Source organism: Corapipo altera, unplaced genomic scaffold (genome assembly GCF_003945725.1).
Source record: "Corapipo altera isolate COAL_440 unplaced genomic scaffold, ASM394572v1 50, whole genome shotgun sequence".
Classification (NCBI taxonomy): domain Eukaryota; kingdom Metazoa; phylum Chordata; class Aves; order Passeriformes; family Pipridae; genus Corapipo; species Corapipo altera.
This window is the reverse complement of record NW_020884889.1, coordinates 12327090-12345313: the sequence shown is the minus strand read 5'-3', so window position 1 is coordinate 12345313 and position 18224 is coordinate 12327090. Positions and strand designations below refer to the sequence as shown.

Below are 18224 nucleotides of genomic sequence, written 5' to 3'. Positions count from 1 at the left end.
TTCAGAGATAACTATACTCTGCAGATCAATCCAAACTCTGGACTTTGCAATGAAGATCATCTCTCTTATTTCAAGTTTATAGGTCGTGTGGCTGGCATGGCTGTTTACCATGGCAAACTTTTGGATGGTTAGTATTAATTTTATGTAATATGATATTTAGATTAATATTGTGGCTGGTTTGAATCTCAAGTTACATACTGTTGAATTTATTTCTTCTTCTTTAAAGCCTTTTTTATTCGTCCTTTTTACAAGATGATGCTCCAAAAACCAATAACACTACATGATATGGAGTCTGTGGTATGTAATTTGCTTTATCATGTATGTTAAGATTTCATGTTCATTTTAATTTTTCTCTCTATATATATGTCTAATACATTGTGAAGGTTGAAAAGGCATGATTCAAAGAAATTTTAGGCTACATCTCTTATAAGTCTGTAAGTTTTCTAGGAACTGGAACTTCCAGAGAGTATCAAAGACCTAGACTCAGGTTTAAGTCAGTTGAGCTGTATTGGAAACTTGACTCGAAACTTTCTATGATGTTTTCTTAAAATATTTCTAGACACTAGGGTTCTTAAAATTGCATATAAATATCTTTAGGATCCTTGTCTTAATCTGTTTTTTAAATTAGTTTGTGTCTTTGATTATTCAAAATAGTTGTATTCTTATACTTTCAGAGACTGAAAATATTTGAGTGATACAGTATAACATTTTTAGAGGAAAACATGGCCCTTAGAATTTTCTTGGTGGTTGGTTGCCTGATAATGGTTTTTATCTAGAGTACTCATGGGCAAATTGATTGTTATTTGATCTCTTTAGTCTATTACTGGTTTTGTTGTCCTTTAAAACTACAGAATATCTGTTTCTGAGTAATAGATTTATAGATGTGTTCTCATTTTTTGGGGGTGAGGTTTTTTGTGTTTTGATTTTGTTTTTGTTCAGTACTCTGGAATCATGGAATAGTTTGGTTGGGAAGGGACTCTAAAGCCCATCCAATTCCAACTCCCATGGGCAGGGACATCTTCCACCAGACCAGGTTGCTCAAAACCCCATCCAACCTGGCCTTGAACACTGCCGGGGGTGGGGCATCCCCAGCTTCTCTGGGCAGCCTGTGCCAGGGCCTCACCACCCTCACAGGGAAGAATGTCTTCTTAATATCTAAGCTAAATATACCCTCTTTCAGTTTAAAACCATTGTCCCTCATCCTGTCACTATACTCCTTGATAAAAAGTCCCTTTACCATACTTTCTGTAGCCCCTTTATAGGCACTGGAAGGTGCTCTAAGGTCTCCCCAGAGCCTTTTCTTCTCAGGCTGAACAGCCCCAACTCCCTCAGCCTGTCTCCATGAGCAGAGGTGCTCCAGCCCTGGGAGCATCTTTGCGGTTCCTCTGCATTTGCTCCAGCAGGTCCACGTCCTTCATGCACTACTGGCCCCAGAGCTGGATGCAGCACTCGAGGTGGGGTCTCACAAGAGTAAAGATGAGGGGAGAATCACCTCCCTTGAGCTGCTGGTCACACTGCTTTGGATGCAGTTGACTTTATCTTAATTTTCGTTTAATTTCCTAAGGCTCGTTATAGTAATGCCTAATAATAAAAGGAAGATAAATACAGGATGAGACACAAAATATATTACTTCAGATAATGCTGTGGCACCTTATCACCATTTTGCTGTGTGAGACATTTACACAGATTGCTGAGTCTACAGGTTTCAAATGTCTTTAGAGCCTTGTACAATTCCAGAATCCCTGTATCCACTAGAGGGTTGCCCTGGGTAGCAGCATTCACTGGACTGTAGTGGAACCTCTTACAGCTTAAAAGGTGGCTACTCTATTTTCTGTTTACTATTTTGTAATTCTTTCTCAGGATAGCGAATATTACAATTCTCTGAGATGGATTCTTGAAAATGATCCAACAGAACTGGACCTCAGATTTATAGTTGATGAAGAACTTTTTGGTCAGGTAAGTATGTTTATTTAAAGTAGAATAGACAAAACATCAAAGAAAACATTTGACCTATGAAATTAGCTGATTTTACCTGTGTGGTGTTAAGAAAACCCCTTCATTCACTCAGCTGCTTTTTGCTCATGCAGTGCTTTTAACCTGTATGGGATGTGATAAAGGACTTGGAAATAAGCAGAGTTTTAAAAAACTGCTTAGGCTTTTTTCTTAAATATTACTTGCATTGAATTGTAGCTATTGCTGTGAAGGCAACCCAAGATTAAGGTATCTGTAGACTCATTACTTAATCTGGAGTGGAGGTTGTTTTTATGTGATTGGATGGAAAGGATGAGCTGTTTTGGAAATGGTTGGAATCACTGGGAGATAATGTTTTTTTCTCTAATATGTACTAGAAACCTATAGAATAAACAAGTTTGTTATTTTGTAGAAAGCTATCGAAGATAAGTCATACAAAACTTGTGGTATTTCTACATAAAAATTCCAAATTACAGCTGCCAACTAGATCTAAGTAGGATAATAACCTTTGTGGTCTTGTGTAACTGCAATGATCCTAAGTAGGAGCAATGAAAATGTGTATCCATGATCAACTGAAAATCAGATATTTGTTTACTGAGGTTCTGTTAGTATAAATCATTATATAATAGACATGCATATTGATTCACTTACTTACTGGGACCACTGCTGAAGTGGTTCTGTAATTGTTTTTCCATGAGATTTGGAAAGAAGGCTGTGTCATGGAATATGCAGTTAGCCAAGTCCACATTACTGGAAACTTGTGTGCTGACTTGAGTGGTGTATTGTAGCAGGTCAGAAAAATGGAGGTTTCCCCATTGCAGTCTAGCATCCCTGAATAATACATTTTTTCTAAAAAGAATCAACCAAATTCTCTTTATCACGTGACCTGTGAGACTGGATCTGTTTCTCATGGTTTCCAAATTCTGCAGTGTTCCAGAGTTCCCAGAATTACCTGATAGTAACCCAGGAATTCTGTTACACCCCTGTCTCGTTTCACACCCATTCTGTGTGTTCCATTTAGACCCATCAACATGAACTGAAGAGTGGTGGATCAGAAATAGTTGTCACCAACAAGAACAAGAGAGACTACATTCAGTGAGTACTGGTCACTGTGTGCAATGTATCCACCTCTACAGGGGCTGTGGTTTAGCTTTATTGACAAAAGGAAGTTGTTGCTTTTTGTATATAAATCACTTTTATTTTAAAAGGTTTTGCTCTCTTTTTTTCCCTACAGTCTTGTAATTCAGTGGAGATTTGTGAGCAGAGTACAGAAACAAATGACAGCCTTTAAAGAGGTATAGCTTTAATTACAAAATAAATTCTTCTAAGAATTTGTTACAACTAATATCAAGCTTTTTTGGACATCCTGAAGACCCACAGATAATTTTGTTATGTATATAATGTAAGGTATAAAAAAAAGACAGTGATACTTTTTGTAGTGTCAGCTGTGAAATATTTCAGACTTAATCTTTTTGATATGTTTTTACTGAGGTGTTGAAATCTTATTTAAAAACTTGCTGATTTCTCAATCATGGCTGACAGCTTTAGCTGTAGTGGAAACTACTTAATGACTTTTGCAGAAATGAAACTTAATGATATTAGTTTGATTTAATGTAGGTTGCTTATCCTTATTTATGTAAATTGTATCACATACGTTTTGTTCAGACTTCCATATTCATCACTTAGTATTGCACAATAAAGATGTGAGAAGTCAGAGTTAAAAGCACTATAACCAAACTGCAGACTAGTGATGTCCAAACATCTGTATTTGATGTGTTGCTTTGGCTCTGTTTACTAAAGCTTCTAAATATCATTCTTAATGAATAAAAATGCTTAAAAAATGTTGACTTGATTTTCAAAAACTTCTCTCATCTTTTTAGGGCTTTTTTGAACTAATACCACAGGATCTGATTAAACTTTTTGATGAAAATGAGCTAGAGGTAAGTGTATCATGGAACAGAAAGCAAATCACAGTGAAACTTAATTTTACTGACTTAAACTTTGGTATTGTTTGTTTGGTTTTTTATCTTTGTAGTTATTAATGTGTGGATTGGGAGATGTGGATGTGGCTGATTGGAAACTACATACAAAATACAAAAATGGCTACAACATAAACCATCAAGTAATACAGTGGTTCTGGAAGGTATCATGAAGTTCTAATTTTTTTTTTTATTTAAAAACTGTTCAAAAGCTGCTGCCTTTCTGCTCTGCTAGTTTATTGTGTGATTAAACAATAGATTAGGTAAATATTATTTGACCATTAAAATTCCTGAGGAAGTAAGAAAACTAAAGATGAGATGCATGGTAAGAGTGTAAATACAATACTGATACTTGCGTTTTCAAAAAAATCCGTGTCCGGCTGGGGTTAAAAATATTTCTGTGTAGGTTTTTCTGGCATGGTTACACTAAAGAGGTGTTAAACCCTTCTGTTTAATAAATTACAGGAATTTGGCTGCTAGTTCATAACATCAGGAAACTTCAAAGAAAGTAGGGGCCAGATCTTCAAGGGAAGTATTTTAACAGCCTGCTAAGCCAGTAACCATACTCTTGTTACAGTACCATTAAAAAATTGTTGACTTCATAGGCAGAGAGGTATACTGTGCTTATCACTAAAAATATGTATTACATCTTACAGAGAATGATTTAGAGGTAGATATTGTGTTGCATGAGTCTACTAGCTTAAAACTCTAATTTAAAAATAAATCTTTAATTGTAATCATTATCATACATAGGCAGTCTTAATGATGGACTCTGAAAAGAGAATAAGGTTACTTCAGTTTGTCACTGGCACATCCCGTGTCCCCATGAATGGGTTTGCTGAGCTGTATGGTGAGTACTTGTGATTATCTTCACAACTGAGTAATAGAGAACCTGAAACCAAAATTGTCCTGATGTTTGACTTCAGACAGAGGCAAATTATTTTTCAAATTTTGCTTTGAAAATTAGTATATATTGGTAGTTACAAGAATCAAAGTTAGAGAAGAGTCACTTAGGTCACACGTGTGTCCCATGTTCTATAAACACTTTGTTTTGATTCTGGTTTTGGAAGTTTCTTAAATGTATAGGACTTCTCAAACAAATGTGGATTTTTAAAGTTCTCAAGAGCTGCAAAAATCCTGTTTAACACATGATTGAGCTTGAAGAAAATTCTGTTATCCAAGATCTGATTACAAAGACGTGCTGGCATCAGCAGTTAACTTCAGTTCCCCGACTGCTTTTATCTGCTCTCAAGCCACGGTTGTACAGATGCAGTTGTTTGTAAGGATATACTCCAGAGGGGATCACTGCAATGACACGAGTTAAACACAATGCCAGAAGAAAAGCTGTGAACCTACAAGGCAGAGACTGAAACAAGCAGTTGACAGCAGGGAGTGACTTCAATGGCAAAGCCAGAAAAGCCACTGTGGAACGACCACGGGTGGGCAGAGAGAACAGCCCAGGAGGGTGGGGAAGCTCTGCTGATGGGAAGCCTGTTTGCAGCTGCCATCAGCTATTATGTTTTCTGCTAGACTACTTTATTAAGGCTAAAAGTGCTTGAGATCCTGTGCAAATGACTGAATAGCCTGATTTGCCTATTTGATTAAGCATTTTCTTTATAAACAACACATTAATTTGTTTATAAAACAAAAGAATTGTAAACAAATACCACCCACCACGTGTTCCCATTTCTCCATGTCTTCATTTTCGCTGTAAATACTTCATTGATTTTTTTGTGTTCCCTCAGTAAATGAGCTGTGAGTTCCAATGGGAGGACAGTACCCTCAGTAAACTTGAGCCATGTGTCTGCTGTTGCACCTGAACCTTGGCACTGCCGGTGTTACAGCACATGCTCATCACAGGGGAACCCAATCGGAATTCTGCTGCCTCAGGAGTTCTCTTTTTCTTTTGTCTAAAAACACTACTAGAGGTAGAACTAAAGAATGATGCAGAGAAAGAAAGTGCTGAAGTTATTGGCTTCTTTCTGCCTGGGGTTTAGGATATCCTCGGGCAGTGTTCTGGCCAAGTCGCAGTTTCATTAATTCTATTCACTTACTCATTAATGAAAAATTCAATTAACAGTTGTCTTGCACTGTGCTTTCTTTGTTTCTCTTGTGGTTATTTCTGTTTTACTATCCTCACTAAACCCCAGTGAGGATCAGAATCACTTTTCCTGTACCAGCTTTTATTTGAAGAACTGTGGGTGGTTCTTCAGTGCTCCGAGCAGGTCCGCGATGCTTTGCTGCTGCCGGGCTGTCCCCGTGGCTCTTCCCTTCCCACCCCCGCTGTGCAGCCCTGCATCTGACTTCCTAGCGGAGATCTCCCTCTCGTGGCACAGAGAGGCGTTTCTGCTCCTAAAACGGCAGTGCTTGGACTCCGGGAGCAAATCCACCCAAGCTGGAGAACTAGGACGCTCAACAGACATTCTCTGACAAGATAGTGATTTTTTTTTTCTTTTTTTAAACTAAACAGTCTTCTCCAGACGTACACAAATACAGCTGAGGGAAATGGTTACAAAATGCCCTTTGCATCTACTCGGTGAGGGTTGAGAGGTCCACGAAACTTACAGATGTGACATGCTGAAACTTTCAGATATGGCAGCTGTTGAAGGCAAGAGGTAGCTGGGGCTGCACTTGCTAGCCAAAAATGTTCTCTCAGGTGCATAAGGAGGTCCTTGATGCACACATATGATCACAGGGTTTCAAAAAGTTCTCTGTTACTCAGCTTTGTTGCTGTGTAGGTAAAGGTGGACATTGAATACTTTCTACCAGGTTAAATAACTTGGCACATGGTGATAAACATGTATAATTTTTTACATGAAAAATTTATACAGCATAAAATTGTCTTCTCTATAAAATTTTCAATGCCAACTACTATGCATATGCATAGACTTCTGAGCTTAAGCTGTAAAAGTCTCTTGAAATTAAGGTATAGCAATACAAGTGATTTTGGATTATTGACAGTTACTGAGTATAGATTGATTTGATTCATAGAGATAGCACCTACTAATCTCAGAATTAGATTACAAAGAACCAAAATACTTCTTGATTTCAATTTCTGATTATAAAAGGATCTCATAATAGGGTGAAAATCGATGTATTCTTTCCTGCAGGTTCAAATGGACCACAGTTGTTCACAGTTGAACAGTGGGGTACCCCTGAAAAGCTGCCAAGAGCTCATACCTGGTGAGTATTTAATTTAAATAAATCATGACCTTTAGTAAGAGTGATAAAACACTTAAGAGTTCTCATCTGTTTTTCAGCTTTAATCGCTTGGATTTGCCTCCATACGACTCATTTGAAGATTTATGGGATAAACTTCTTCTGGCGATTGAAAACACTCAGGGTTTTGATGGGGTTGATTAAGACATAGAAATTATATAGGTCCAGTGCTGCAATTTCATTTTAAGGGTTTACAAACAAAGTTGAATTTTCCAGGGACTACCATTGTATTTAGTCACATGGCTATTGAATCTTCATAGTATCACGTGTAAAATAAGTAAGTATTAAAAATTCACTAACTTTTGAAAATGTATTTTGTCATTTCCACAGTTTTCTGTACTTTGCTAATAAATACAATATACACATTGGATGGGCCAATGCCAAGTTAAGTCAAAAACTAAAATGTTTTTAAGCAGTTGCCTCTTGTACAATGTTTGAGACTGTCCTGCAGTAAACTACTGAAGTAACGCTGTGAAGAAATCTTTGCGGAGGGTTTAAATTTGAATTGCTGCTTTAAGAGGAACAACTGAAATTGTTAAACTGTTTTAAAAAAAAAACCCAACCAAACAAAAAAAAACAAACCACCAAACCCAACAAACTTCATGTAATGCAATATCATAGTCTGTGCTGCTTCAGGCTGTTTGCAACTGATCTGCTCTAAGCACTTTACAATTCAGCATATTAGGTAAAACATTGGAAAGCATTTGTTTGCATTATCAGCCATCAGTTTGCAGAACGCTGACTTGCTGACACATTTGTTAGATTTCTGTTTCTAGCTTGCTTTTGTTAAAACAGTGTAACAAACCCAAGATTTTTATACAAAACAGATAAGCAGCATAATTCTGAGTTTTAATGAGAAATTATATCCATTTTTTGTTTGAATTTGTATACTGATGTTGGTTTATTGAGTGTTCATCACTTTTTTTGATAAATTTGTAGTTCAACTATGGATAATATTTTCAATTCAGCCTTTTGCAACAAATCAATCTTAAAGTGGAATTTGTATGGATATCACTCAGTATTAGTTACTGATAGTTAGAGGCCTTTATTATCCATTCTTGCAGTATTGCACTACATAACAATAAAGAACATGTTTACAGGGTTTTCTGGGCCAAATTCAGCAGTCTGTTGTGTGCAAACTTCTCTGAACTGCATGGAGGTCGTGCACACGTGATCAGGTGCAGAATTTGGTTCTGTGATATGTTTACAGGTTGCTAGTTTCTACAGCTGCATTTTTATATTTTTTTCTCCACTGTTAGTCTAGAAACCAAATTTGTTAATACAGTATAACCAAAGTCATAACCAACAATGTGCAATTTATTGTAGATCAACTTGTCGTATAAATATGAGTTTGATTTCTTTTGTAAATGTGGGTATTTTTTGTATTAATGTTAACACTTTCTTTGAGCAAGTGCTGGTTAAAATGATTAGCAAAGTTGGTTCTAAAAGAAAAAAATTGATTTATATACCTGGCTTGCTCAAATTTTATTATGATGCCAATTAACATTTTATTATGATCTGAGAAAATGACAGTACCTAGCTTTGGCCAGCAAATTTCTGTTAGTCACAGTCTTTATAAATATGCAAGAGGAAAGTGTAGCACATCTCTCTCTGAAGATATGTAAATTATGTAACAAATGTTAATGGGTCTTAAGGGATATTTAAAATCCCACTTTTGTTTTATTCTTTGACTAGGTCATTAGGACTGAGAATATTACATGTAAATAAAGGTAACTTATACAAATTTCCCAAATCTATATGCAGTTTTGTAAAACGTGAATGATATATATCAGTAAATCTGTATAGATTTGAATGTAGCAGGTTTTGTTGCATACTTTAAAGTATAAAATAAGGATCCTGAGAGCAGTAAATAAAAGTTTATTCTAATAAGTTGTGATTCAGTTCTTTGAAGTGCAAATCAGTCTTGAAATAGCAAGAATTCAGGAATTTTAGCACTCCTGCTTTTGTACAGGTGCACCCCTGTATTGGGGTTTCTCTGCAGCCCCCCTTGGGCCTTTCCCAGCCCCTGGGGTGGGCAGGGCAGTGCCGTGAGCTGCTGGCACGGTGGGGTTACATGTGTTAGGATGGTGTGAAACCTCTGGGAAACTTTTCAAGGGCTCAACCTCTCTGGGAAGTTAGACCTTCAATAAGGATGGTGGCGACCTTTATTTGTGTATTAATTATTACTGTTAATGGTGTTTCTGAATAAATGGCTACGATGCTGTCGAAGAAGTGAATTTATTTAGCCTGAAAAAGGTAAAGTGTATAGATTAACCTCAGCAAAGACTTGCAGTGTAAACTGTTCCTGATTCAAAGGTTTTCTTAGACTGCTGTGGGTGAGGCTTTCTTAGGTTTTTAGTCTGTGTCACTAATTGGTTTGTATTGACTTAAAGGGTTTTGGTAAGAAATCGTCTTTCTCTAAAGTTTCTCCTTTACTCCAAAGGTTATCATATATGTGGAAGTGCTGTCCCATCTGGTGTTAGGGAAATGAGACTTCAGGCATGAACAAGACACATTCAACACTGACTTGGAGGTTTGAGGCACTGGGGGATGTGGTTTTTCATTCAAAATTCATTTCTCTCAAGAGACAGGTTTTTATGCTGGATGTTAATTTGTATCAAGTCTCTCAAGGTGATGCAGGTGATTCTTCAACATTTTTGCTGCATCATGAGGCAGAGCTGTGGGTTAAGAGGAAGTTAAAAACAATAATTTCTTTTAAAGTGCAACTGAGTCTTCACTTACGCTTCTTAAAGGACATGACTTAAATTCTTTTTAATTACTATTAATAAGTCACATCTGTAGCATATTAAACAGATTTTTTTTTACTAGAGACTGGGTTGAGTACTTATGCATCAAACCCAGGCAAAATATATGAGTGTAAACTGCTCGTTTTCTGTTCTATTGTTTTATACATAAACTTACTTTGTAAGCTGCCTGGTGCCTTGACATTTGATTTGTTCTGTAAATCCATAGCACAGTTTGGTGCTATTTCACTAATTGACGTCATCTTTACAGAAATCTGCGTGTGTCTCCTTGAAATCCACAGCTGCCTTTGGCACACTGTCAATGTGAAATGTGTCCTGGATCAGCACAGATTTCCTTTTCTTTTTTCTTGTGTACTTTTTTCGGTGCAGCTTGGGCATTACTTAGCAAATATGTGATACTCATCAATTCCCTAGGGCAGGAATTACATCATTGCAATGGTAACGTGCTAAAACACACATGAAGCACTTAAAACTGAATATGTGTAGGTTTTTCATTTTACTAATTTCTTCTGGTCAAAAATAATGTCACTTATTAGGAGACTAGACTCTTCTCTCTGTTGTTTCTCTTGTTTTTCATGGTCTGTTCATGTGTGTTTTCCTTTCTGTTTCTCATTAGTTTGTTGTGGGGGTTCTTCACATACGGCCTTATCTTTTTTTTTTTTTTTGTATGAGATTCTCCTTTTTTTCCAGGCAGTTTGTTTATTTTAATATGTTCCCCTTTTTAATCAGCTATGTCTTTAAAGGAATCAATGTGCAGTTCTTGTGATGTGAACTGAGAGGAGCTCACTTATTCATCTGCAGTTCAACCACCACCACCAACCCATACTTGTAGTGTCATAGAAGCATGTTATGGAAACATCTATATATTTAAAAGGCAAACAACACCTACTGTATTCAATGGTTTTAAATGGGAATTCAGCATTTAATAGCTCCAGGTTGCTCTGCAGCATCACAAAATCAGTAGGAGATGCAAGCACAAGCTTTGGTGCTCTTACACTAAATCATTTTTCTTTGAAGTGGAGACTTAATTGCTTTTTCTCTGTGGAACATATATCATTAGCACACTAATCAGAATACAAACAGCTCACAAAGGGGATAATGAGGGAGAACTTCCATGTAATGCTTGGTTTATGTCCACGTGATTCTGTAGAAAAATGTTTTGTTTGCTGAGCTGTCCTTAATTTGAGGTTTCTTGCTTAATGAGACTTCAAACAAATTTTGCATTGTAGGTTTCAGGTTTTCATCCCAGAGAGAGGCTTGGGATTTCGGGCAGGGGGGAGGCCAGTCTGCTTGGAAAACCTGAACAGACACTGAGTAAGTGAGCCTGCCTCTTGAGGAAAGACAGATAAGGCAGCCTTCTGAGATGTGACAGAATGGAAAACTTTCTGTTGAAATACACCAGTCTAAAAACATACATCACAATTTGTTTTTCTATACCCTTTTGAGTTTAATTTAACGGAAAATGTTTTCATAATTGTCTGATATTTTCTACAAGCTGAAATGTTTCTGATTGGGGTTTTGTTTTGAGGTCTGGGAAGTCTGACCTTTCAGAGGCTGTGAACACACATGTCCTCCTATGCACTGCTGCTTGGGAGTATGCAAAATGCTAAAGGTTTAAATCAAATTGCCCTGAGGAGTGCTTACTGACCTTTTGAATGCAAAGCTGTCAAAATCTTCAACTAGACATCAGCTAGAGAAGAACACTTTAGGCAGATCAATGCAAATAGAAAACAACGTGGTTTTGACTTTTTGTAATTCCTAGTTAGTGAGAAACAGTTCCTGTGCTGCAAGAGCTGCTGGAAACAAACCCACACTGCCAAGGAGTTGCTCTGAGTAACATGTAATAGTTTGCTTTTCAGGGAAAACCTTTTATAATCTACTTAAGAAATTAAAAGTTTTCATTAATTGCAAAATCCTGATATAGTTATCTGAGCAGGATGCTTCATTGACTTCAAAGGGATTTTTGTCCACATAAGGAATGCAGGGTCAGGCCCTTAACTAGTGATAACTTTCTTCAGTGGGTTGTCAGATATGACAAACTATGCCACTTTAATAGAAGTTACCCTGGCCAGACCATGTCATCCCTTTGTCTGGAAAATCTGCTTTCTTGCTTTGCCCAAGTAATGGAGTTTCTATACAGAAGAGATTAGAAATTACTCTCTAGCTGAAGCTGTGGTTTCTGTGAATATTTTCTTTACTTTGAATAGCTGCAACACATTATTTTCTAGTTATGATACATTCTATAATAAATTCAGTTTCAGAAAATGTTTGATGGAGTTATGAGCCCCCTATTATATGTATTCCTGCCCAGCAATTAGTTGTCCATCCTTAACAGATTTATTCCTAGTTAGTTGTTCATGCACTATTGCTTTCTGTAATGCAGAGTTTTAAATAAATGCCTCTCTTTCCATGTAGATGACAGAAATGGACCAAAAACCAGGGGGCTGAGAGGCTGTTCGTTCCTTTGTTGGGTCTTAATCCTATGGTTACAGGTATCCTGTGCAAGAAATATTAATCAATCATGTATATCCTATATCCTGTGCTGAAGACTGGCAGAATAATTACTTCACAGGTTAGTAAAAAGTAATTATCTGTGCTTTATCAGAATGTTACAAGTGTTCTTCATAGTATAATTAAAAGTTAGCTATCAAAACGTGAGGTGCTGCTTCATCCAAGGCAAAAATAATAAAATTGAGCTCTATTAACATGCAGCTAAAAATTCCTATTTTACAAAATAATTAATTTTGCTGTTCTCCACACTGAGAATTCAAAGTCTGACTGTAAACCATTCTAAGATCAAACTTTCATTTCTATAAATGTAATTGTGTGAAGGTAAGAGGCGAAGTTGAAATTTTGCACACTTAGATAAACCTGAATTAGGAAAGTGAAAACCATTTCAGTCACGTAAATGCATTTTTTTAGTGGAAAAAGTCTGTTGGACTCTTAAGGTGCAGACAGGCTGGATCAGTTGATCTCTCACTGTAGAAAAAAATTAATCCTGATCAGGCTGTATCTAATTGAAGACTGAGCAGTGAAATCTGTTGCTCTGGGGCTGCAGCTGCAGCAGGGCTGGGCTGTGGGGAGCTGAGCTGCAGGATGTGACTCGGGATGTCCTGCACCGGAGGTGTTAACGGGGGGCAGGGAGGCTGCAGCTCACTCGGGATGCCTTGGAAAGGGCATTTGTCCATCTCTGCCCCTCCTGAAGCCAACAGGAATTTTAATACTCGGGAGGATTTGGTCTGCTGTCTGCATGGTGAAGGTTTTCTCCAGTTAGGCCAAGGCATCTCTCGGTGCTGCAGCACCTTGCTGAGGCTGAATGGGATGCTGCCCCAGCCACTCCAGGTGGGATTTCCACTCAGTGACTTGCACTGGTTGGGTCCTCAGCTGAGCACATTGGGACAATTTAACTCACTGACTTGTCATGCACCCCACCCACCCACCCACACATACTTTTTTCTCTAGTTACTTAGGATGAACATGCTGGTATGATTCCATATGTGTGCTATTTAAACAATACATGATCTGCCATGTGCTACCGTTTGTCCACTGTGATCTTATAGAGGTATCTGAGCATAAGTGACATCAACATGTTATTCAGCATTTAGCAAATGTAATCCCAGGCTAATGAATAGCACCATAGATAGCTGGATAACAGCACAGCTGAAACCAAGTTATGCTCTGAGCAGCTTTAACTGCTAGTTGGTCTCCTGATGTATTATGCAGGCACATCTGTGTATGCCATATACTAAACTGAACCAGGGAAGTTATTCCAGGGGGAAAAAAAAATTGTTTTTTACCCCCCAAGTTATTTCCATCAAAATTCATTCTCTGATGCCTTGCATGGCCACACAAGCTCTTTGCATCTTCCAGTGCCTATGCTGGGTTGGCATTAAGTGCTGAACTGCGTCAAACTGAGGATGTGGATGTGGATTCACTGCCTGTAGATGTGCTTCCAGCCGAGCCTCTGATCTCCTCCTGCTCTGGTACACCTGAGCAGGGCCCAGGTAGAGATGTGAGCCAGATTAGTGACAATGCAGGGCAGGGGGGAGTTGGGGTGGGCTGCTCTGATTCCCCACAGTCCCCTGGGCTGCACAGGGCACTATGATCCAGCCATGTCTCCTGCCTTCAGATCCTGCCCAGCGCTGGGCAGACAGCTCTTCCAGAGCCTTTAAAAGAGGGGAAATCCCCATGGACTCCCAAGTGACTCCCGAAGCCCAGCTGAGATAAAACCCCAGCGACTGCAGCTGATGGAGGGAGTCATTTGGGCATCAAAAGAAATCTCCCCTGCACTGCCCAGCTTTTGGCTCCCCTCGGTTCACCCCCCCCTCGGCTCTCTCCTTGCACTAGGGTGTTGCCTTTAGCGGGTCAGCCCGAATTCTTGGTAAAGTTTTGGTGCAAGTCACAGCTTCGTGTGGCCCTTCAAACATCCCGGTCTCATCCCCAAAGCCATGTCGTGCACGGGGGCGTTTGCAGGCTGACCCTGTGTGCATGTGAGGGGGAGGAGGTGCTGGGAACATGCCTTGAAGGCTTCAAATCTGTTTATCTTCACACTCCTGAGAGGCGATCGCTCTCCCGTGACAGGGCAGTGCGCTGGAGGGAGCTGCGCTGGCAGCGCCGAGATAAACCGATGGGGCACAGGCTGCTTTGGCCAAGTGGCCTCTCCCTGACCAGCAATTCCTTATGTCTCTGTGAGATGAAATGGGACAAGAGCAGCAGGAAGCCTCCTCCAATCCTTCTTTTTAATAGTTCCTTGGGATAAATTGTAGATAAGAGGAGAGACCACATTGTTAACAAGCTGAGAATGCAAATACAAAGGAAAGGGCTGCAATCTTTCACAGCAAAAATAAATAGGTATCTGTAGCATGGTGTATTCAGAGTATGCCCAAATGCTAGCTAGCCTCTGACTTGCATTGTTTTTCATTTATTTTATTTCCAATATTTGTTTCCCCATTGCAAACATAGAGAGGAAAAGAGGAAGAAATTATTTGCCTGTTTCCTGTTGTAACAGCAGAATGAAGGTAACTTATACAGGGATGAAAGGAGACCATATTTCATGCCTGTTGCTAAACAAATAGCTGCAGAACAGTGGGTTTGTCATGATAAGCATGACAGACTCTAACAAAAAGCTGCCTCTGAGAGATTCCTTTGTAGATTCAAACATAGAGAGTGGTAACCTAGGAGACATTTTCTTTCTGTTCAGTTATTCTTGGTCCGATACTTATTGTATCGACCCAGAGTATAAACACTTTGATTAATGGAAGATAACATCAGAGTACAGTACTGCAGCATTTCCAGGATTTTGTTTGTTTCTGTATTGGGGAAAAGGTTGAGAGAGGGGACTGCACTGAGCCAATTAAAAAATATATACATTGCAAATGCAGTTTATGGGGCAGCTCTTCTCCACCCGCTGGCTGTTCCTGTGCCTCACTGCAGTTTCTACATATGCATAAACCCTTAATTAAGTTATTCTGTGTGTCTCAGTGTGCAGATTCCAGCTGCTGCTGCCAGTCTGCTGTCACCTCAGTCCCAAGCCAGCTGAGTGCTGAGGACTTTCCTCCCAGGAGTGCTGAGCACCCCTGAGCTCAGAGGAAGTAAACAACCCTCAGGTCCTTGTTTGAGAGCCCAAGGTGGCATGGCAGAAGTGTGCAGGCTTCTTGGCCTGGGAAACATTCCCGGTGGTTTGGCTGATCCGAGCCACTGTCCCATGCTGTTGCCATACCTTCAGCTGCATGTTGCAACCCTGTTGTTTCTGCACCTAAGAGCCAGGCTAGGGAGATAAACCAGGAGAAAACAAGCTCTACTGAAAAACAGAAAGGATTGTCGGCAGGTTGTGTCCAGAGAAGCTCACTGCAGGCAGAGGAGCATCAGCTGTGGCACGAAGGCCAGAAGAGAGAGCTTGAAGCTGTGGTAAATCCAAACTCCACACCAAAAGATCTTTAGACTGTATGTAAAGGCAAGAGTGCCTCTGGAATCAGGTATGGCCCTTTCTCTATAGCTGTAGCTGGGTGGTTTGTTAAAAGTACCAGCAAGACCTGCTGGCTCACATCTAGGAAACAGCAGACTGACTGACTGACCAAAAATACTTAGGTATTTTTCACAGCTTTGTGCTGTGCAGGAAGTGGGCATGGAAGAATGAGGGAATGTACTTTGCCAGATCCCTGTAAAGTTGCTCTTCCAAACTGCCTGTGGTTACCTCCAGCAGAAGGGAAGGATGTTGGGGTGTTGTGTTTCTCCTGCTGCAATCCATGGCAGGGTTCTTCTTCATTCTGGTGTGATGAGCCTTCAGGGGTGGGGGTAAACACCTGGAGGCTGCCTCTGGGGCACTCTAGAATAACCCAGCCAAGGTGCACCCCATGATTTGGGCCAGTGGAGCACTGTTGTGGAAGGTGGCTGAAAGGAGGAAAAAACGCTAGTGTAGCAAATAATTGTACTCCTTCCACTTTGGTGTTTGTTGGTTTCTAACCAGATGAGATCTGTGTTAAAATCCCTTTGTCAAGGTGTGCTTTTCCTGTACAGGAAGGCTCCCTGGAGAGAAAGTTCATTAGCATCCCAAGGGCTCAGACCAAAGTATGTTTGCCCATCTGCTCGTGGAAGGAGTGAATCTCCTTTGAGAAGGCAATGGAGATGGTAACTGTACACAGGTTCAAAATGAAGCAAGAATCTACTAAGTGACCAAATGTGCCAAAAGTCAACATTTGTATGGTGGGTCTTAATAGACTTAGTGTAACACACTGAAAATCTGTGAATACAGTTGTAATTGGGCTGGGAGTTTGGCATGAGAAACAAGAAAGTGTCTAAACATTCTTATAGTGACACCAGATCAAAAACACTCAGAGCAAGAACTGTAAAGACAAAAGAGGCTTCCCTGAGAAGAAGAGTTAATGACACCCTGCCAGGAGAGCAGCCGTCGTGGCAGCCCCTCAGCTTGGCTTTGAGGACTCGACTGTCTGAAGGCAGAGCTGCCTGGTGCAAATTGCTGTAATTCCCCTGCAGTTAATGGGTTTCTGGCAATTACCACTGCTCTCAGCCTGCCCTGGAAAAGCACTGCAGCTCCAATACCACTGCAGCCACGCTGAGCTGCCCCGGTGATGGTACCTCTCCTCCACCCTGGGTGTCTGTAGCTACAGCTTTCTTCACAGCAGTAGTGACACCTGGCAGCTCCTGCCAGCAGGGTGAGGTGGTACTGGTAGCAGGGAAGGGCTGAGCCTGTGTGGGGAGACCAGGATGATGATTATATGTTGGTTTGAAAATGGATTTGGGCTCCAGGACCCTACCACCACCTCTTGTAGGCTACAGCTAATTGAGGATAGTGTTGTGATTGCACATATGCCAATGGGGACACTCATACTGCTATAAACAGCTCTTTTCCCAGCTCTCCTGTTTCCCACCCGGGGTGTTTGTTCCTATCCTTTTCTGTGCCATGACATTATAGTGTTAGAGCAGAGCAATGTGAAGCCAAACCAGGAGAATGGATCTTGTGGGCAAAGCAACTTTCTCATCTCTGAGCTTGTTAGATCAGGTGGGACGTGGCAGCACATGGGAGTTTGTGGCCGTGCCAAACACCATCCCTGCTGCTGTGACAGCTTCTCCCAGACCACAGGGACAAGAGAGCTAACATGGTGCTATTCTTTTTCTCAGGTAGGGGTGAAATGATGAAAGGTATATAAATTGTCTAAGAAATACTTTATTCTAACCTGGGAAGAAACTGCATAATCCACCCTGGGCTTGTGGCTGCAGTGATCTCATAAATACAGAGTTCACCTTGTGAAGCTTGAGTTACAAGTGAATTTTCAGCTTCTTTCCTTTTCCTGAGGCTGCTGTGTTCCATCACAGGGAAGACTCCTGCCTACCAGTTCACTTTCTAGAGATGTTGGTAACATTTGAGATGAAGTGTACAAACACCATGGGCATGAGATTTCATTCATTTGGAAAATCCCTCTCTGGTTCATAATGGTACAAAAATTCTGGATTTTATAGCCCCAACCCATCTTATTAGTCCTGGATGGATTGCCAGTTGCCTTTACACACAGACAGAAGAGCATAGAGAAAAGCCCAGAGTTAGATCTGTTCATGTCAATCAGATTTTTTAAATCTTTCTTTTCAGGAAACATATAGACTGGCCTGGCCAGGGCTGAGGCTGAAATGCAGCACAAGGTAAATCAGGTTATTTACAGACAGCAACCTGGACAGCATGCTGTTATTCGAGCTGTTGGTAGCACTTCAAAGAGAGCTCTTACTACTGATTTGGGTTTTAAGACATTGAGGAGCTGACTGCTCAGGTATTACAAGT

The 18224-nt window shown here is 40.0% G+C and overlaps 1 protein-coding gene across 2 annotated transcripts in view; it reads left to right on the top strand.

The window, feature by feature from the left end:
* Positions 1-9059, top strand: part of NEDD4 (neural precursor cell expressed, developmentally down-regulated 4, E3 ubiquitin protein ligase) — a 53884-nt gene extending 44825 nt beyond the window's left edge. For both annotated transcript variants that reach the window (XM_027644390.1, XM_027644389.1), the window contains 10 exons: positions 6-127; positions 227-297; positions 1861-1956; positions 2993-3066; positions 3206-3266; positions 3852-3911; positions 4007-4114; positions 4704-4800; positions 7061-7133; positions 7211-9059. In XM_027644390.1, coding sequence (XP_027500191.1) covers positions 6-127; positions 227-297; positions 1861-1956; positions 2993-3066; positions 3206-3266; positions 3852-3911; positions 4007-4114; positions 4704-4800; positions 7061-7133; positions 7211-7313 — 865 coding nt within the window. In that variant the 3' untranslated portion in view covers positions 7314-9059. The remainder of the gene's footprint in view (positions 1-5; positions 128-226; positions 298-1860; positions 1957-2992; positions 3067-3205; positions 3267-3851; positions 3912-4006; positions 4115-4703; positions 4801-7060; positions 7134-7210) is intronic.
* Positions 9060-18224: the final 9165 nt, after the last annotated feature.